At 42.8% G+C, this 22,056-nt stretch overlaps 1 protein-coding gene across 1 annotated transcript in view; it reads right to left on the bottom strand.

Moving 5' to 3' along the window:
• DCC (DCC netrin 1 receptor) overlaps positions 1–22,056 on the bottom strand; it is a 558,365-nt gene that overhangs the window by 47,778 nt on the left and 488,531 nt on the right. The window contains exons 17-21 of the mRNA XM_055791107.1: positions 20,962–21,200; positions 16,540–16,678; positions 12,478–12,585; positions 9,659–9,853; positions 4,421–4,453 (exon numbers count right to left, since the gene is read on the bottom strand). Coding sequence (XP_055647082.1) covers positions 4,421–4,453; positions 9,659–9,853; positions 12,478–12,585; positions 16,540–16,678; positions 20,962–21,200 — 714 coding nt within the window. The remainder of the gene's footprint in view (positions 1–4,420; positions 4,454–9,658; positions 9,854–12,477; positions 12,586–16,539; positions 16,679–20,961; positions 21,201–22,056) is intronic.

Genomic DNA, 22,056 nt, shown 5'->3' with positions numbered 1-22,056 from the left:
CTCCATGGGCTTTCTGCGGAGCTCGGGTATGGTCACTGGTCCTGCTCCAGGCATAGGGAACAGAAGCCTCCTGCTGGCTTCACCATGGCAGTAAATATGAAATCTGCACTTGTAAACATCTGATTTATAGTTTAAAAAGAGTAATGTCATAGAAAAATAAATAAATAAATAAATTGTACCTGTATTCCATATGTAACAGATTTCCACAGTGATATATGAATTTATCTAGATAGTTTATATGACCCATTTCCCAGGAGGTTTTCAGAAAACTGAATAATCAAAGCATATTGAAATTTCCTAAGATAAGAAGAAACGTTTGTTCAAAATTCTGTATGTTTCCTTCCATAAAAATTTACAGGGGACACTATAAAACATTTGCAGTGCAGAAGCAGGACTCATCTTGCTTTGCTCTTGCAGAGATCTAATTCCGATGGCAACACAAAACTGTTGACAAGTCCTATATTGACAAAATACGGACTAAAGAATTTAATATTGTTTTATTGAACAAAAACGGGGCAAGATAAAATGCAATGAATTCATCTCTTCTTTGCCTACTTCAACTCTATATATTTCAGATTAAAATAATAAACAGAGTTTTTTAGACTCCAGGAAGCCTACATCACAGCCCACCTGAAAGCAGCTGGCCCTGGCCCACATATATAATGTGTGACAACAACTCTCTTGGGCATCTGAAACTGTAACTTTATTCTTACGTTCATATCGCTGCTTTTACTACCTTTGCACATGCCCTGCTCTACCAGTGGCATACAGGTAAAATAAAAATGGGCAAGGAAGACATATTCAAGGGCTTGGCACCCACTTCAGATTGAAGGGCTCTCTTGGGAAGTGCATGACGTGATTCTCCAGATGCTGATGCTCCTCTTTTTCCCCTCCAGGTAAGAGTGTCTGTGCCCTGGGAGCGTTACTTGCATTTCAGCATTGGGATTCCTCCTTCTTTCAGACAGTTGTGGACCAGCGACGGAATGGGATGGGCTGGGCTCAACTCTGTCTGGCAGTCATGTGCAAGAATGAAGTCATGGGGGTAGGGTACCCCTTGCCTCCTCTTATCAGTGGTAGCCCCTTCGTGCAGCAGCTGGTCTCTGCTCTCCCAGGGAGTTGCCACAACCAGGAGTACAGTTGCCCCGGACTAAGAAACCTTTGAAACCCTCCCTAAGTTCTGCTTTCCTCCCTATCTCCCCTTCCTGCACCCAAGGTCGCTGGCGGTTGTACCGCCCCTTCTAGCAGATCCCACATCTGGGGTCCTCAGAGCTCTGTCTCCTCCTGCCCTGCAGCCTTGGTGTCTCTGCCCGAAGCCCCTCACACGTCCCACATCCTCCAACAAGGCTTTGCTGCCGTGTAAGTCGATTTTGCTTCCTGAACACGGGAGCCACGAGCTGGCGTTGGAGACAGATGACCTACCACAGTTAATTCATGTCACTCAATAACAATTGCATTTGTGGCAGAGATGGCCCCCAGGGCCCTGCCCCAAGCACAGAGTAATTTAAAAGGCTCCCCCTGACTTCAGCAGGTGTCGGTTCAGGCTGATTAAAGAATTAGCTTTGATGATTTCTAAGGCAAATGAGCTTTCAGAAACTTTGACTTTGTTTGTCTTACAGCTTGTGTAAGCAGTGCGGTTGCAGTGAGACCTGGCACCATCCACTTGTCTTTAATGGAGCTGGAATAACAGAATGGAATGGTAGAATCCTTTAAATTGGAAAAGACCTTGGAGATCATCGAGCCCAACCATTACACCAGCACTGCCAAGCCCACCGCTAAACCACCTTGCTGAGCACCATACCTACGTGGTTTTTAAACACTTCCAGGTGTTAAGCTGCCTAAAGATCAAGCAAATGCAAGTGAAGACCTCAGACTTGGATTTATTAGAATTCATCATCGAGGTCACATAAAAATGGAAGCTGAATTCAGATACCAGCAAGCCTACAGAAGATACAACAAAAAGGTTCAGAATTTCTCCTCCTTATATCCCACAGTCCTAAAGAACGAAAATGCAGCATATTCCAACTCCCCAGGGGGAAGACAGTATTTACGTACGAGGAGTGACTGTGTAACTCAGGTTGTGCACACCCGCTGGCTGCTAAAGCCTCGCTAACCTTGTTTCATTTTTGTCATCTCATCAGTTATTTGACTCAAATGAAACCAAAACCCCCACCATACCCAAAGCAACTGGGAATTCACAGGCTACGGTTGCAACCCCAGCACAGTTACCACCTGGGGGATGCGCTTCAGCCAGACACCACACTGCGAGTAGCTACACCAGACTGGAGGAAATCTTTCCTGGCTTAAAGTCTATACCGAGCATCACTCACTAAACAGGTGGCAGAGACTGTTCAGCCTGGTCAAGAGCAATGAATTATTCTGATGTTGCTTTTTGCACAGCAAGGAAAACCTGAGCAAGGGGCACAGCATTCCCAGAGGAACAGGATGCACAAAAGGGAAACAACACAGACCTCTCTTTTTCTGGGGTAGTTTGAGGAACACATATTCACCTCCCATATACAAAGCAGCTTAACCTGTCATGCTTATGTACATCTCCCCATTAACTAGGGAGTTAATTAACGAGGGAGACAAAACTACAGCACAAGGTAGGATAGGCAGGTCTCCCTGCAGAGGATCTGATTCTCCATATCCTTGTGATGGACATAGCTTTACCACTCTATGGAACCTTAAAATGTTTTTCCACATTTTTTTTTTTCCTCCCATAAAGCATCGCAAAAGTAGTATGTAGAGCATCCGACCAAGGGGATTTTCTGCAGCGCTCCATGAAAAGCAGCAAGTAGAAGCTCAGGAACCAGCCTGACGCCGCTTGCACAGATACCTGCTTCATGGGCAAGAAGATGGGGGACAAGTACTGGGAGGGAACGGACCATGCCTATAGGAGCAGTGGTCCTATGGTTGTGCCTGGCAGTGACTCCGGTGCTGGCTTTGCCACTGGAAAGCCCCACCAGCGGAGAAGGCAGATGCCCCACACGCTGTGCCATGAGATCCATTACACACCGCTACGGTACAGCTGTACAACCATACGGTCACAGAGCAACACGCTCGGTGAAAAACAAAACCACTAACACTACTTTTCCATCCAGCCTTCTCTTTTCTCGTTTTTTAAAAAAAACACCTGAACTTGACATTTTTTCAGTCCTGCTTACCTTGATACCTTGTGCTGGAGCCTCTCCTAGGCTTTCCAAACCTGCCTGAAAACACCTTATATGCAAATTTGAAGAAAAACATACTGACAATTTACTTTCAGGCTGCTTTGTAACCTAACACTTTTACCCTTTAAAAAAATAGGGTTTACCTTTTCAAACCTGACATTTTCCATTTGTGTGTGCTGTGGTGCAAACAATCGTACCAAGCACACCAGCTTTTAATTTTGTAATTCGTATACTTCTGCTTCTCTCAGGAAATTGTACGCTGAAATCAGAAGGTGAATTTCCCAAACTGGCTGAGAGAGGGTCCCTCCAACATGCCGCCTTGCTGTGAGGCTTTATGTGGTACCTGGCACAAAGTGAAAACCTAGCGAAGAAATAGGCCAGGGATGCTCCAGGTCAAAATAAAACCTACAAAAGGGCTTAGAATTGAGTTTTGATCTTCTAAATACCGCTCTCTTGTCTTCCCTAGGAATTATCTATCGCAGGTTAACGTAACCCACTAAACTGGGGTAAGTCAAGCCAGGGACTTGCGGTTTACACCTCACTTTGCCTTTTAAACTAGTGGGAACTCAGAGTACAAATCCCAATAAACCTCCCAAGATCAGGTTTGAGTTTTTCTCAAAAGTCACTGCAGCATTTCCTTGGGCAGACGTCACGTAAATGTACGATGCTCTAGCTGTAATTGGAAGAAATACTTTGGAATAAATAGGTCTGAAGCAAAAAAAAGGGAAGAAATATCCTAGCAACAGGCTTCACAGGTACTCGAAGGGGCAGAGGAACCGTGACCAGTCAGACATTTGTATTTGGAAAATGCAATGATAATGCCTTGAAAAGTTGGCTAAACTTTGCCATTATGAAACAGGAGCTGCTTTGAGAGAAAAGATGATTTATGATTTCACATAGTGAGGCTTTTGAACTTTAATCTATAACCCATGAAAGGGTGTAAGAGGAGCCTGGAAATTATGCTGAGCTTAATTATACTTAATGTGAATTATTCAGAAGTGCAGCAGAGAGACTAAAAATTTATTTCATACAAAGAAGCTTGACATTTTAATTGGTCCTTCAGAAAAGAGACAAAACAATTTCCTCTCCTGAAAATTTACATCTTCCCCATCAAAGCAGCAGCCTCAGCTGAGCAGAACTTCATTAACAAGATTAATTAGCAAGCCAGTGCCTGCCTCATCAGGTGTGCAGCCCAGGTGAAAAGCACGGCCCCTCCCCAGAAAAAAGGCAACAGATTGAGGGCACCGTACCTTGGTCATTAGCCATTTTGTCAGGGTGCTCAACTGCAAGAAAGAGACAATGTCATTAGAGGCTGACAGCTCCTCGCCGCCACATCACACCAGCTACCGTGTCTTAACCGATCCCCGTTTCCAGAGAGATCCTGGAGAACCGAGAGGACACAACACAGCGTCATGGAATCACCAAATAGCTCCGAGTGGGAAGGGACCCGTAAGGAACTCTGAGTACCGACTCCCTGCTCCTCACAGGGCTGCAAAAAGCGACGCCCTACAGCCAAGAGCATTGTCCGGATGCTCCCGGATTTCTGAACATGGGTTGAACCACGAATAGAGCGGGTATTTTCACCAGGTTCTTCCAAACGTGAGACCTTGGCCGCAGCACTTTTTCATTCTCTTGGGTATTTTTTTCTGGCATGAGTGGAGAAACTTAATCAAGCAAGAAGGGAAAGGGAGACACTGCTTCTTTAAATAATTACACTCAGATCACCTATGAGTTGAAAGCCTGGCTTCTACTCCCATTGGTTCAGCATTTTACAAGAGGGTTTAAAACTATTTACATGCTTTTGCATAATAACCATAAAAGCGTGATCTGAAGTGCACCAGGCAAGACTTGGAAATTCAACAGATATATTTATATCTGTTATTTATATGTAGCTTTTTTAAATTTTTTAAAATTGTTTAATTTTTTATTTATTTTTTTTAAAAATATATATTTATATGTAGCTTTCCTGCATGGCTACAACTTCTGACTATTTATGATGCAGCTGAGGGAACTGAACTTTCCTCGAATTCCTAAGTAGCTATCACGGTAGAGCATTAACCAGCCCTCTGCTTCATAAATTATGTAAGAATCTTAAAGTAGAGGAAATTGGAGGCAAAAAGAAGTGATTTGGCATGTGAATCTGGAAGCCCAATAACCCCCGCCTGCAGGTGCGGAGCAGGTTGCTCCCACGCTGCTAAAACCACTGCAATGTCCTGGATCACGGCATCGTGCTGGGAACAAACGGAGGTACCGAAATAGCAGTGATCTACTATCACGGGCACAGTCAGGAGCTCCACACCTGTGGCAGAGGGGGCGTAGCTCCTTGGATGCCCCCCAAACCTTCACTTAAATTCCCCCCCCCCCCCCCCCCCCCCCCGACTTTTTTACATGGATGCAGAGAAGCAGAGTATATGGAGCACATACACAGGGTATACGGAGCACATACACAGGGTTTATACAGAGCGCATACCAGGGTATATGGAACACAATACACAGGTTGTATATGGAGCACATACACGGGGTGTATGGAGCACGATACACAGGGTGTATATGGAGCACATACACAGGGTGTATATGGAGCACATACACAGGGTATACGGAGCACATACAGGGGGTATATATGGTGCACATACACAGGGCCTATGGAGTACATACACAGGGCCTATGGAGTACATACACAGGGTATATGAGGCACATACACAGGGTATATATGGAGCACATACACAGGGCCTATGGAGCACATTGCCTCGAACTTTCTAGAAATCTGTGAGCCTGTGCTTCCCCACTGTGCCATGACTGGGCTACCACCCTTCCTTCAGGACAAATATCCTCAAGAAGACGTGAAACCCTGCCCATGACTGCCATTACTTCCATCCGACCGCTGACGCCACTCAGACGCTGCCCTGGCACCGCTCAGTGCTTGCTGCCTTCTCCAGGTGATGGAGGAGGTGAAACCATGACACCTCCAGTGCCTAGAAATGCTGCAGCCCAGGGGGGTAGCACCTGCTTCAGGCAGGTCACGGGGGTTTGCCTTTGGTGCCAGTTATGAATCGGGATGAGCTGTTGGAGCACGACGCAAGGCAGCATTAGAGGGCACTGCAGGGCTAGAAATGCTGCCCCACACTTGACCACACAAGGGGGGTCAAGGCGCAGAGTGGCATCACCTGCGGGTTCAGGGCTCTCGTAGAAATGGTACAGGGGCAGCTTCTCATCTGATGTCCTGCAGAAAGCCCATGCCTAGAGTTTTCCTGCCGATCTTAGCACAATGGACTATCTGTGTTTCATGCCCATGATTTCTTTCTCCCTCCCTCTCACCCTCCCTACTCTTCCTTTTAAAACGGCATCTGATCTGGAGTGCTATCCCTGCTTCGCATTATGTCTGCAGGTGCATTAACAGGCAACTTTTTTTTTCCAGTTCATACGTGTGGATGTAACGTTTTGTGCCAGCCTGACAAGCAGGATACCACTCTTTCATTTTCTTTAATTAAAGGAGCTCGGTGCTCAAGGAAGGTCTGTTTGTAAAGGCTGGCTGAAACGAGAATGTGTTGGGCTCAGCAGAGGAAAGCGTAAGCACACTCGCTACGTACAGTTCCAAGGTCTGCTTGTTTCTGCAACAGAAGAAAACCCAGAGAGCTGACAAATTATTGGAAAGCCTGAGGAAATCCCCTGCCTGCCTGCCTGCCTGCCTGTCGCCAGCTCCGTCCTTCCCTTTAGATGTCACATTTCATTGGGCAGTTGCAACCTCAGATGATTTATTTATTTACTTCTGCAACTCCAAGAATTTCTGAAAATGATTAGTTAAAAGCCACTTACAGGCCAATGGAACACTGAGACTTGGACTTCAACATCAGGAGCAACCTGTGAGTATGCACTGCGACAGGCTGCAAAATGCACATACGATTTGGGTGCTCTCTGCTTCTCTTCCATAAACACATACACACACATATATATGTATATGTATATGTATATGTATATGTATATGTATATGTATATGTATATGTATATGTATATGTATATGTATATGTATATGTATATGTATATGTATATGTATATGTATATGTATATGTATATGTATATGTATATGTATATGTCATCCAGGCTCAGTAAGGAGAAAGAAAAATCCGAGCAACGACACCGAATTCTGGCCCATGTTATACAACAAAAACCAAAGGTGGGATGTTTGATCACATTTTATTCTTCTCTTCCAGGTGCCTAAGAAGGTGCGTATCTGCTTCTTCATGCTCTAAGTGATAAATTTAACAAGCCAGAGCATAAAGAAAGCAGATCCTCACCTGATGTAAACTGTGGTAGACTGATTGAAGTTCACAGTGTAACGACAATTTACATAAGCTAGGGATTTGCCCATTTGCCTCTACATTACCATCAGCGGAGCTGAAGTGGAAGAATATAAACTCATTGCTCCGTGGTAGTGTTATTTACTACTAAACACATCTCTTTCTCACAGATCACTACATTTTCATTAGTAAAGAAAAGTCCCTACAAATACTCACATTGCAATTACAACACAAGGAACAGCTTGGTTTCCTTGGAGGAGCTTTATGTACTCTACTACACGAAACGAGACAGTGGGTGACTTAGTGGATCTTTGATGCTTGTTGAGTTCCTCGTGATTTAAAACTTTCTCTGATCAGGACACAGATTCGCCATCAGAGCTCGCATCACCATATGGCACATACAGATCTTCTGCTAATAATTATTAAGGGCAGGAAACCAACATTTTTGCATAATTCACAATGCACTCAAGACTTCAGAAAGTCTTTTCACCTCAAGTGTAGGGACGGATTTGTCAAAAGACCAGTTGAATAGAATAGAACATGACATATTTAGGGTGGATATCATTAAGTATTCATGGCAGGGTATTAGACAGAGTCCTTGTAGGCTATTACAAGATGTAACAAATGTGTAAATTCATCTTTTTGGTATCTGTTGATGCTGTCTGATCTAGAATTCATTTCCCAAATGAGTTTTATGGTACTTTGTGTAAACATTACAAAGTAGGTGATATCAAGTCCGTTAATCTTTTGGTTTAGTTGAGATATCTGGGTCTCTGTATCTTTTCATATCTCATTAGTCTGCGGTTATTATATTTTGATGCCTTGGCTCATTTTAAACTCAGTCTAATAGACTTCTTCTGCTTGGCACAAATTGTGAGCATGAAATTAAGTTGGCACCATCGGCTTGATAGAGATGAAGCACCCGTGAAGTGCTATCTCTTCACATTTCATGGCAGTAGAGAATGAATAATCAGTATCTTCCCAATAATTCATTCAAAGTGAAACATGACTTGGACAAGTAAGTCCTGAAAACCTGGGCAGGCAATGATAAGCTCAGAACAAATTGATACAATTTTTCTTTTTTTTCTTTTTCCTCTCTGACTCTTGCTAATTCATGGAAAGTATGGTAGGAGGCTGCCTCTCCAGCACAGGTTTGAGCCTGAATTTCCCTAATTTCCCTCCAGTCATGACTCCTCAGGCCCAGCCTGAGTCCAGTCTCAATTCTCTTCTGCCAAGATGTTATTTTTACCTACAAATCCCTGGATTTTCTCTAGAGAAGGCACAGCAATAACGTGCTCTCTCATACGCCACGCTTCTTTCCTGGAATAGCTTCGCTGTTTATGTCAGCGGAGTTTTTCATTAATTACATGTCTTTTTTAAAAGTAATTTCATACCTTTGTGCAAATGAATGAGTGACAGTTAAAATATAAGGAGCAGAGCTGTGGCAAGCACCCTGCTTCCCACTCACGGTAATATTGCTTACATCTTCATAACTAATAATTGCCGGGTAGATCATGTCAGGGCTTCACACAGACAGGCAGCGGGGAAGAGAGGAGAGGAATATCTCTGCTTGTTAATTTGAAATTGAGTCTGATACAACGGTCCTTTGCCCTCATGAACACATCAGTGCTGAAGTACCAGCCAAAAAAACCCCACAAAAACAGGTGCCCCTGTTTTGCCTGCTCCTTCTCACCAGTCACTAAGGGAGAGGGATCAGGTATTAATTAATTAATAATCGAGGCCTGCTGTTGAAAAATACCTGGAAGGACTTTCCCCACACAAAGTCAAGTCACATCTCAGTTTGCTGAGCTTTTTAATTATCATTTTGCATGCCTACTCTGTTGATAGGAGTGAGTCATTACAGGTTCCTACAGCCGCCAGAGGATCCAAAATGAAAAGGGACCTCCCTAGAGAAATCCAGTCAAATCCAATTACCTTAAGTATTGATGGGAGAAAGTTAGGTGTTGTCAGGGTGCTTTCCCCCAGCTGACTGAATTTAAAAATAATAGTTACTGCCTCATTATGTGGATTACTTTTGTCAACTACTGGATGCAGTGTTTCGCTTTTATCTCTCAATAAGAGTTTCAAAGTAGGAAGATCTCTTCTGGCTGACACGGAATTAATTGCAAAGCTCCCACGGAGGCATAAGCAAATTCTATGTATCATTACTATGCAGATGACGCAGATCCAAACCTTTCAGCGTCCGAAAGAAAATAGGATCGGAGAGGGGCCCCACTCCCTTGGCGTTGCGAGCTTGGATCCTGAAGTAGTAGACGGTGTCCAGGTTGAGGTCCATGATCTGGTGGGTGAGCCGGTCACCACTGATGGATTCCATGATCCAGTCATCGATTGGAGCGTTCTTGTCCAAAGTATAGAAGAGGATGTAAGCTGAAGAAACACAGTATCTCCGTTAGTACTTCAAATTTTAATGTGCTTCTGTTACGAAATACAGGTACAATTTGGATTTTGGAAAAAAACAGCGTTTTCTTTTTAAAAGCAGAGACACCAAGTCTCCAATCAAAATAGCTTTGAGAAATGTTTTGAAAATAGATGTTTGTCTATTTTTAGAACAAACCTGCAAGTACAGCATTCACTGTAAGAAATATAGATTTAACAAATATGAAAATGGGTAGCACATTAAAAGGCTGTTACAAGCACGTTACTCAAATTCAGATGCACCATTCAGCCCAATGGCTGCCATAAACCATACGATGTACATCTTCAGTGTGTCTGAAGCATCAATAAAACTAAACAGCATTAATCGCACACATCAATTGCTGGGTACTTAAGGGAAGCCATGTGATATTCCTTGGCTGCTCTAGGGGAAAGTATTTTGGGGAAGAAGCAAAAATTTTAGTAATCCAGAAGTCTGGTAACTTAAGAGTACTACGAGAACTACTTACTGTTCAATAAAACATAGAAGTTGTAAAACTTCAAGTAGAAGTACGAGTGTTAGGAAACTAACAGTTTGTAGGAATTACCTTGCCATTTGGGAAGAAGAAAAAAGCCAGTAAAAAAGGCTGAGATGTCTAGCACACCCTGCAACACCAGTTTCTGCCCAACTTCAAAAAGATCTTTTCTTTGTGTGGGTTTTTTTCCCCCTAAAATACTCCCTGGCAAATTAGTCATATGCAAAAGTGCCACTCTAAGACTGCTCTGAAGTGCCATGCCGCAGGCGTGAGCTACTGCAACAGGGAGAGCCTGAGCGGGTCTTCTGGGCTTCATCTTTGCCTGCACCCAAAGTTACTACAAAGTTGGTGTAAGCCTTACTACAGCTGTTTCCCTATTCTGAAATAAAAAAATGCAAATCTCATTCCACATGAATGGTTACTAAGCAGTGTTAGGATGGAAGTGAGATGGTTTTGTGTGGTTGATTTTTATTCTTGTTTTATATTACAGGATTTTATGTAAAGGCTTGTAGCGTGGGGTTACTAAAGCAGTTTCTCTGACCATGACATTTGAATTAATAGATAGGTAAGATATGAATATCTCTCTCTGTGTGTCTGTGTGTGTGTGTGTGTGTGTGTGTGTGTCTCAACACAAGTGTAATTGCTCAAACATTTTTAAGGATGAAGATGTGGCTGTTAGGGACATTTCTACTCTCCACAAAGAGTTGTTTTCTCTACTTGCTATGTCTAAGAACCATTTGACTCGGATGCACTAAAAGATCCCTGTGAGAGTCATTCTCCAACCGAGTGCTCCAAGAAAGAAGTTTGTGCATGGATGTCAAGGGACCCAGCCTGCTCTCAGTCGATGGAACAACTCTATAAAAAGTTGTTACCACGGATTGGAAGTCAGGAAAGCTTTTATTTTATTTTGTCTTGGAAAGTCACCAGGGAATCAGGACCATTAGCACTCATTTCAGTGTGCTGTCCATCAGAACGATCATTTCTTGTCTCTAATGGCTGAATTAGGTAAGTGTAAACAAAGCCATTTCATCAAAACATCCTCCTCTCTGACACGGTCAGGGGTTGTAAAGTGCTGAGGATAATAGAGAGTGAAATTATACACAGTTACGCAAATCTAGCCTAGGAATTGTTATCGCTGGCTGATGTCCACATGGAAATATATCCTTATTTTATTGGTAACATAAAGTGGGACACTTTTCCGGGTGTAACTCACAACAGCTCATCCGACGCCAGTGAAGCCCTGCTGAGTTGCAAGTGTTAAAATCTGCCCCAGCACTCTTCACTGCTAATGGCTCTAACTAACGGGTCTAACCCAACTGTTTGTAGTAACGTGACCATCAAGTGGACATTTCTGAATATGGGCAGTATTTCTCCTAATAATGATAAGCCTCTGAGATGTCTATTAACAGCCTAAAATAATGATTTAAACACAAAGTCTCAGACACAACTCAACTGTATTCTTTAAACTAAATTAACATTAAAGGTTTGTAATGGATTTCTTAATTAGGCACTAAGGTCACATGCAGTATTTTGGAAAACAAAATCTGTCATTGCGAAGCATCCATTAAGTTCAGTTCTTGTCAGTATTACCATTTTTTTCCCTGTTCATCACTGTCCTAAATTGTTATTGTAAAGTTAATATCTACAATAAATTTTCCCATGATGTGCTGCACCGAGCAACTTATCATTACATATTACATACGCATTGTATTATGTATTGCATTATTGCCAAACAAAGTACTTATTAGTCATTTCTAATTATCGCTGAGCAGCACGTACCACAAAACCTTCACTTCGAGTGCAGCATTTTTTAACTTTGATTACTGCTCTTAGCATTTAAAAATAAAAGACTTGCATCCCCTGAGCTGTAGATCTTGCAGCATACCTAACACTGCCCTGATTCCTAGACCAAGTTGGCTGATACAAATAACAGAAAATAAAATAATGTCTGGCTGATAAAAGTAAGAGAAAATACAGTAACATCAGATGAAACAGCACCCAAGGAAAAAAAAACCTAACCAAAATGAAACAGATAGGAAGTGAAGGCAGCAAATGATCAGAACAGTAAAAAAGCGGAGAGTACAGGATAATGTAAATGTTTACCAGTAATTTTTCCATTGGCTTCCAACGGTGGCTGCCAGCTGACGACAACGGCCCGTGGCTTCCCTTCCCGTGTAATGACTGTCAGATCCTTGGGTGCAGAGGTTGGAGCTGGAAATCATGAAAATAATTGAAACCAGAAGTGAGTCGCCTTCTTTTGAATTCCTTACACACCTTAGCAACGTGGACCACCCGGGAGGCATCCTTTCAGATGTGAGTGCCCTGAGATGCACTGCAAACCTAACACACGATTTGCCCAGCAGTGACATTTCCATAGGGGCGATTGCACAAAACACTGCGTGTGGGTATGTCAGGGTTTGTGGATAGCCCTTCTCCTCCTACCGCTAGTATGGTCCTTAGAGCTAAACAACTGCCGAGGTATCCACAAACACCTAATATACTCTGGGAGCCCTGTATGTTTAGTATCAGTAATAATACTGTGGCTTCTCTATTAGGAACATTTGTAGGTATGCACAAATGCAATTGTGCATTTTCATTAAATATATGCTCAGCTTGGGATATTTTAGACCTGATAAAAAAATCTCAGCTTTACTATTTCCACTGTATTAAAGATGGAAGGTTGGATTTCTGAGCTTGCAGCTGCTGCTTTACACCCTGCTTTACTAACGGGGGCCAGGAGGTCTTGCAGAGCATCTCACATATTTTAACATCATATTGTTAGACTGTGGAGGAGAAAGGAAAAATGGACAATTATTTAAAAATGGTTGAGAGAGAAGAGTAATACATGGGCGTGGAGCTCGTTGTTCATTTACTTGCTTGGCTACAGGCTGTTGATGACCTGGAGTGTACAGACAGTGTCACAGCAGGGAGCACACAGCGCACGAGCATCACGTCACCTGCATCCTACCACCTGCATCCTACCCCTACGGCTATTGAACAACTTTTCTGAATTCCGAAGAACTGCTCCAGAAGTCACTTTCTGAGGTAAAGCTTTACAAATCCATTGGAGCTAAACGAGCTCGATCTAAAGCACAGACACAAATCTTCAGGGTGACAAACATTCACTGGTCCTAAAGCACAAGGAAGGGAAGAACCAGCTGCTGTACAGGCTGTGGTCACAAGGAACCAATGCCTTCGAAATAACACCAAGCAGATGGTCTCGTGGTATTTGCATCAGCTGAACCTTGCAAAAGTGGGATCCAGAAAGCAACCGCTAAATCTGTGCACAGAAAACCAAAGTTTCTGTTACCGCTGTCATACAACCAAGCAGGTTACCACTCGCCAGCGGATGCTCTTGGCGGCAGAATTATGGTGGATTATCCCTTTGCTGTACGTGCTGGAATGACTTGTTCAGTCTGGTACATCCAGAGCCAGCACCAATGCCACTCACAATATTTAACTTCAGTCTTGTCACGTCAACTGCTCCTCACTGGAAGCATCTTTGCATCTTTCTTAGCCTGAAGTAGGCAAGCTGCAACACAAGCTCACAGATCTTTGAGAAGTCTCTTAATCCTCGGCAATGCCCAGCATGATGTGAGCTCCCACACTGCTGGGGGAGTTTGCATTAGTGTTTTGGCCATTATTGCCACCGCTGCTGCTGCTGTTGCTGATTTGTTTGTTTGTTTGTTTTTGGTTTTGTTTTTTTCTGTTTGTTTTTCCAAGTGGGTTGTGTTGCATTTAAAAGCTACTCAGCTTGTAGCCAGCTTGGGACACTGGCTCATCAGTTGAAACACAGCATACCAAAAAGAAACATCTGGGACTGCCTTGCTCTTCCAGGGAATTGCAAGAGATTAACCCTTTTCATAAATTAACCACACTTTATTTTAAAAGCAAAATGGTACTGCTCTACTTTTGCTAAGCCTATCCTGCAATATTCTCTACCTTCACATAAATGATCGTATTCCTGCCAAGGTGTGTCCATCTCTCTGTATGTAAATGGCGCCTTTATCTGAAATACTCTTTTCCATTCTCTGATATTAATCCTTTTGAACGTGTTTTCATGAACTAACCCTTTCTCTTCCTAGACTTCCTGTTTTTTGGAAGGTTAAACTAGGAAAGCTTGTAAGCCCCCTCCTGTAACATAGGCTTTCCATCTGATAATTACCACGTGGGTCCCGCTGAGCGGCTGAAGTTGAGCTCTGCGTTCAGCAGATTGTGAACAGAAGATACCACGAGAAAAATCAAAGCTTTAGATGTTTCCCTTAGCACTCATTAACACCCCTCGTATCAGTAAGACTTGTGTAGGCAGATCTGGGGATGGAAGTTGGCTCTGAGAGCTGCTTTTGAATTATGGGCACAACAGGCTCTCCCTAGCCATGGTAGTAATCTCTAGTGAGTTCTGTATCGATGCTGATACATACAGTCTTTAATATCATTATGGGAAATTCAACATGTGGAATGGGTACAAAACAGGCAATAAAGATCGGCAGTGCAGAATGCCCTTAATCAACAGAGCTGCTCCATCAAGCTCAGATAATTGCATTGCAATCACATGGGAAAATCTAAGGACACATGCATCCCCTCTTTTTTTCCCTTTGTTAATTAACTGGCACGTACTGTGGTTTTCATTTTAAAAAGCCCCCAACAAATCGATATTTACCAGCAGACTTCATTTGGTATCTGCTGGTAGAAACCAATTTGTAATAGCACCTAGAGTGTTTTCAAGGCCAACAGTCACCCTCAGGAAAATACAGCCCTTTCTGCATTGCTGTCCAAATGTACATATTGCTGTCTCCAACAGATGCAGAAGAAAAATATATTAAGCAAAACCACAGACACTCTTATCTGTGGGTAAGGGACTACAGCAAGAAACATAGGCGATGATCATAAAGAACGTGGAAAATCCAGCAGTTCGACAGCTTATTCTAAAAGAAACGCAAATTTCATGGAAGACCCACCCTTGTTTAAAGACAGCCTGAGGATCAGGGTAGGTGCTGCCATTAACAACTACGTGATAACTAGAAGTAAAGCCCAGCCATAATATTACCCCACTGTGGTTAAGCAAAGGCACACAAAAGAGAGATCACTACCTCTCCAGCCCCCTTTTTGAATATTTTTAACCCCCTGAACTAGGGTTACACGTGATATGTATCTGCTGCCTGTAATCAAAAGAGCATTTAGCCCCCTTCAGAATCTGGAGCATCTTCCAGGTCATAGTTTCCTGCTTGGAAAACACCACTCAAATGCTTGAGAAGAGCAGTTAAATGAAACCTCCACAGCATAGTTGTTCATTATAATCACAGTTAATATTAACAAATGGCTGCTTGTTGGAAATGAAATAAAGACGTATAAAACCAAAAAGCATAGACAAGATGCCTTACCAAACAGTCAGCAGGGAACGGATAAAAGTCACCATTTTGCACAGGGTAGATAATTGTGGCTTTGCAAGAAATAATGTGCAACCTGAAAAGACCGCTCACTTGACTATTAATTTTTTTTCCCCCGTTTCTAACTTTAAATTTCCCCACCACCGTTTCTAATTTTCACCCCTAATTTTGTCTCTACTTTTGCACACACAGTTTCAATCAATGTAACCCTATAGGTCTTGGCTAGACTGATGCACTGGTCACCAGCACAGCGCAGAGCAAATAAGCTAAGATGTGTCCACCCAGTAGTAAGAACACCCGTGAGTCAAGACCCTAAGTCAAGAAGGATGTGAGTTAGACAGAGGCAGTCACTGAGTCCTTTTTACTAAGTGGATATGATGGAAGTCATGAACTTGAGACAAAACCACATAGAACTTCGTACGTCAAAATTGTGAAGTAGAAAAATCATTATCTAATGATAAGAGAATAATCCTTCTCACCTGATCTTGGATTTCTTTGAAAAATGAAAACTACTTTAAATCATTAGAAGTCACAGCTCCTCATGATATCAGAGGGCAAAGTATTACACACATGTACTCCCACCTCCTAACTTCTTGCAGCAACACCAGAGCTCAGCAGAACGACTGCTCTGCTGTGCTGCCTGTGAAAAAAAAAATAAATTAAGAAATACACTTTGTGCGTACGCTGCCAGCTTATGGAGTTAGGATGAGCTTGGACCAGGCTTTTTGGTGAGAAATACAACCCCCAAAGCAAGCCTCCCCAGCAGCTCTGGCTGTACCTGCTTCGTAGGTGGTGGCGTGCGCTGTCATGCTCCAGGTGCTGGACCGCCGGCCTTTGGTGACCATGACGGAGAATTCGTACATGGTGTTTGGCTTCAGCCCTATCACCGTGTGACTCAGGGCAGTCGTGTCTGCTGACTGCAAAGAGAGGGAGCGCACAACGTCTTTAAAGTCATCCTCCTGGCTGGTTGCCAAGCAAAACGCAGTTACAACGGACGCCTTTTCCAAGCAAAAGAGCTCTACTGCTACTGTACACCTTAAAAGGAGTATTTTTAGTAGCATAGGCAGTTAAATAAATTATTGTGATGCTTTCTCTTTTCCCAGACAAAGCAAGTTGCCATGCATTTTTTTTCCAATGTACATTTTGTCCTTCATATGCATACGCATTCATATGCCCAAATGCAGATAAAAAATAGGAGCGTTTTCATTTACTTAAAACACTCGTTTCCAGCCTCTTTGATGGGTTTCTTCTAAAAAAAAAAAATAATAATTTTTACCATCTATTTATTTTTAGTGGAGGCTCAGAAAGCATTTTGAGCCCCAGGATGGCCCCAATTATGGCTTCCCAGTTCTGGTGTGAACACATATTTATGACAGAGATCAAAATAAGACCCAGGGCCCGTGCATAAAGATGCATTTTTGTATTCATAAACCACACTTTTGCTTGGTTAAATATAATATGCTTACATACTAGATTATATTTGAAACATAACATTGATTTGCCTCACTGATGTGTTATGAACAACTAAACATATTGATGTTGATGTGAATATTAAAGAGTTCATTTATTTTAGCTGATTTAGCTTTTTACCTCAGCCTGCAGTAAGGAACCATCTGAGCCAAACTGCTCTAGTACCAAAGGAGACAAGTGAGAAGAAAATTATTGGACAAATTGGTGACAACTGAAAAAAATCAATTCCCACGCTTTTCAAGCTGCAGAGCCTGGTGTGCAATCCTCCAGCCTGGACAACTTACAGGCCAGCGAGTAAATGTGATGCACGCTTTTACACGTCTGTATGTCTACGGACTAGAGTTAACTGAGTAAGGACAACATGCAGATGACTCTGCATCACAGGACTACCTTGATACTCATGGTTGGGAAGCGGTTCACAAGAAGGCATCTTGCTGGCATGCAGCGGTAATGCCATTTTGACGCTAACTCATCAGCTGATTCAAAAATAAATTGCCCTTTACTAAAAACAGGATGTCAAGTTTCCAGCACACCACAGGCCAAAGCAGTAATATTCAAGGGGGAGGGGGAGAAATTTCCTTTGCAGAGACATGGATGAATAGGCTATTGGTTGGACTCGAGGAGCTTAAAGGTCTTTGCTGACCTAAATGATTCTATGGTTCTATATATGCCTACTTATATGGTTCTATATATATACTACTTAATAGGAGGACTTAATGCAATACCAGATTTTATCCTTTTCATACTCAATTAAAACTCCCAGCTCTTAGAAAGCAGCTGTTTTGCAACTTATCTGTACTAGGGGTTTGCTCCAGCAGAGAATCTCCCTCTATAAGAAGTATTATTGAAGAAAAGACGTCACTTATAACCTGTGTGTTCATAAACTACTCAGCCAAACTACTCAGGCACTTACCAGAGATGGTAAAATCCACCTGCTGGAGTATATATAAATTATTCTTTGAGTAAAGGCTGGATTTCAATATAGGGAATAATAATTTTCTCCCCCTGAAAACATTTTGGAAGAAATGAAATGATTCATGGCATAAAATACTCCTCAGCATGACTGAGGGTAGCTAAATCTGATAACTATCACTGTGAAAGCCTTCAGCTACTACACAGAATGAGGAAAAATTCAGATGGAAAAAACAATAGGGTTTGAACCTATTCCTGGACAAAACAGTCTTTAGTAGAAAATAAAGAGGCTGGGTTCTTTTTTTGTAAAAAGGAAGTTATTTGTCTCCAACTGAGTGTTTTTCTTTGACTGTTTCACTCAATGCTAAATATTAGCATTTCAATAGTCAAAACATGCTTGAAGTCAACAACCCATTGAGATGAAGGAGGTGTAACTGGAGTGAGTATCTTTAGTAATGTCACACCATGCCTGTTTGGGATGGTCTGTACAAAGTAAATTTGGCAGGGCGAAGCTGAATTTATAAACTTTCCACCTTCCATGGGAAAGGCTGAACCCTTCATTATCTTAGGATGTGATATACAGTTTTGAAGCAATGGGAGACTTTAATGGGAAAATTTCAGAAGACTGGGAAATTCAATGCCCACACACAGGCAAGTGCTTTGGGAACCTATTTGTGAGCCTGACCCAAACCCTTCCGAAGGAAACAGAAGTGTTCCCTCCTGTTTTCCAAGAATAACACAATAGGGTTTTATCTTGTTTCCTTGAGAAAATGTGGTCATTTCAAGCAAGCAGACCCTCTTGAAAGATTTTTGTTTTTTTCTGCTTCTGGCTGATTGAACTGGAATAAATGAATCAGATTGGCTCTTTACATGTTACTCACAGACTGGCCAAATTAGAGATGGTGGCAAAAAAAAAGGTAATTCTACTCTTGCTCCTCTTCTCTCCAGTCTCCTGCTCCTTGAGCCCTGCGCGGTGGCTCTGGGAGAGATGCCCACCTGCTCGTGCTAGCAGAAGGCCAACAAGCTCAACACCTCCGAGCAGGACCTGCTTCTCCCACGCAGCAGATTAATGGGGCTATTTTTTAAGCATTTTTGTTGCCCCCTCCCCATTTTCCACTGCATGCAGCTCAGTACATGCACTGGGAAACCAGAGAAAATGCTACGAAATGCTACGGCGAACGGCAGAACATCATGCCGCCTTTGCTGGAGCTCTGGTTTCATCCCGAGAGCTGCAAACTGGGACTTGCCGTGCTTCCCTGTGCTGTGCTCCTCATTTCCTTAGGCATGGAAATCCATCTCTGAATAGCAGTCAAATCAAGGTAGGGCACCCAAAACATTACAACGCATCATTTTGGCACCCGTCATTACCCAAGAGCTCATTACAACTGCACGAGCCTACAAACCTTGGGTGTAATATTGCAGATCGTCACATCAGCATGGGAGGTTGCCAGCAGTACAGCAGCAGAGGTAAAAGCAAGGTACGGACTTTTATACCTATTCAGGATGGGCTATTACTTAAAAGCATGGACTTTTACACTTTGTAAAGATGTGCTATTATTTAGAAGATTTACAGTGGGTCAGCACCAGCAGCAAAAAGCCAGCTGACCCGAGTCTCCTCTGAGCTGGCGTGAACACAACCCAGGAGTAACGCAACCAATGTGGGTAGTTTGTGGCAGCACACGGACGTAGCTGAGTGCCAGCGAGCCCAGTTCTGATGGAGCCGTGTAAGGGGGAGAGCCAAAAAATCACATCCAGCAAAGGGACTGAAGGCAAGAGCTTCTCCACTATCATTCCCACGTCTTCCAAAAAATGATCTGGGAAAGATCTCATGAGTATAGAGTCTGTAGGACAGGTGTACCCCAAACCTGAAAGAGGTGGAGAGCCTTCCTCTGGGGGGTTGGAAAGGTCAGCCTCTATCCAGACATACCACTCGGGCTCTGATCGGAGGAGCCTGAGGGCTGGATAGAGTGTGGCCTGTTCCATGGTCCTTGTAAAAATGACTTGTACTAGGCTGCTTTTGCTAGGACAGAGAACAGTCAAAAAATGAGGTGTCCACTTGCAGTATAAAAATACATCCATAGCAAACAACTCACTATGGATCGATACGATCCTTTAGGCAAGCGAAAACAACTATTATGGTAGGGCACGGGAGGAAGAACATGCTCGTCATGGGGAAGGTGGATGTTATATGAGATGCAATATAGAAGCCGACGATAGTGGGGAAAGATAGCTTCTTGCTCAAAACCAAGCAAACAAAAAAGCCTAAATAAAGGCTGTGCTTGTTCCTTCCCATTCCCTGTCCCACCGTATCTCTTTGCTGCAATGCACGGGCTTTGGTACTGCTTTCATGGGGACTTGAAAAGAAACTTCCATACAGAAAGTAGTGTGCTTTTGTCATATCCGCTCAAATTGAGTTTTCTCAGAATTACTCAGAAATCCACCTTCGGTTTTTGCTATTTGGGATAACAGCAATAGGGGTGGTTGGAATTGTGACACGGCGTGGGTGGGTTTGCAATTGGTGTATCTTCCTATTCATGCTGCGCTATTGTGCTACTAAATCTGTGACTAATTTATATCTGACTGGTAAAGATTAAAGATCAACATTTTCAAGAACTGGCATGTGGAATTAAAAGGTGGCATTTTCATCCAGCTAAACACACAGGTTTCTAGGAAGCAGTAGTTACTCAGGCAAGTTTCCTTTCAATTGGAATGGGGATTTTGGTTGAGGGACATTTGTAAGAAGCCAATTTGGAGCCTTTGCAAATAAAATATGAACAGATGAAGTAGCTCATAAAATCATAACGTGTTAAAATTTCACCTTGTACTTAGCACTTGTCGAATAGCTCGTTCTCCATCGGACCGTGTAGAAGCGAACCTCCGTAGTCTTTTGGTTCTTTGGGACAGAGTTGTCTGCCCAGATGACCCTCACTGCATCATGAGTAAGTGCAACAGCCTGGACACCTACTGGTGGGAGCATGGGGGTGGAGATATCTGGGACTGAGGTAGGGAAATCATCAAGCAAAGGATAAAAATCAACTTCTAATGGATCAATGGGGTCTGGGTCCATACATCACCAAATGAGCATTCCAAAATAAATTAATAGGTAAGTTAAACAGAAAAACAAAACGAAACACAACACAAACAGCCACCAAGGGGCACACATCACAATGGGTTAAATGCATGGCATTAATGAGGAGGAGGAACATGAGGAGAACAGAAAGAAAGGCATTAATGCAAAATGAGAACACATCAGCAACATTTCAGTTACATCACTACAACAAAACTAACCGGTGCTAAGTGCTGTTTTTCCTGACTGGGATAACGGTTAGACTGGAAGACCTTAAAGGTCTTTTTGTCTTTTCCAACCTAAATGATTCTACGATTCTCTGAAAAATACTTCCAAGTATGCTGTGTTTTCTTCACACAAGATGCATCTACACACAGCGTCTCTCCATAACATTATTTATTATTTTCCTAAAAAACCTGAATCACTTAAATGATACATTATCAGAAACACCTACAAAGTGGAGGGTGTGTTGTCTTCCAACCTGATTTACAGACACAACATCCTCTCACATATGTAGGATGCCCCAATGTCTGCTAAGCAAACCAGAACATAACAATTTCTGAAGAAAGAAGATCTTGCAGTTGTTGGTTTAAGATTGTCAGCACATTAGTTGTGTTAAATGTGCACATCCAGGCATGGAGACACGGATTATCTTCAAGCGGGCTTCTTCCACAAGGAACAAGCACAGCTCCTCTCCCACGTCCCTGTGATCGGGTGGTCTTTGGGGACCGAGACACTGAGCACCATGTGCATGCCATAGAGGTGTGCTATGCAATGTCAGAGGATAATTCTGGCCTGCTTAATTATTGAGACAGTGGTACATTTCATTTCACTTCCAAAAGCTGA

Source organism: Falco peregrinus, chromosome Z, assembly GCF_023634155.1.
Source record: "Falco peregrinus isolate bFalPer1 chromosome Z, bFalPer1.pri, whole genome shotgun sequence".
Classification (NCBI taxonomy): domain Eukaryota; kingdom Metazoa; phylum Chordata; class Aves; order Falconiformes; family Falconidae; genus Falco; species Falco peregrinus.
Note: the sequence above shows the minus strand (reverse complement) of the source record. Positions and strands in the feature narration are given on the sequence as shown.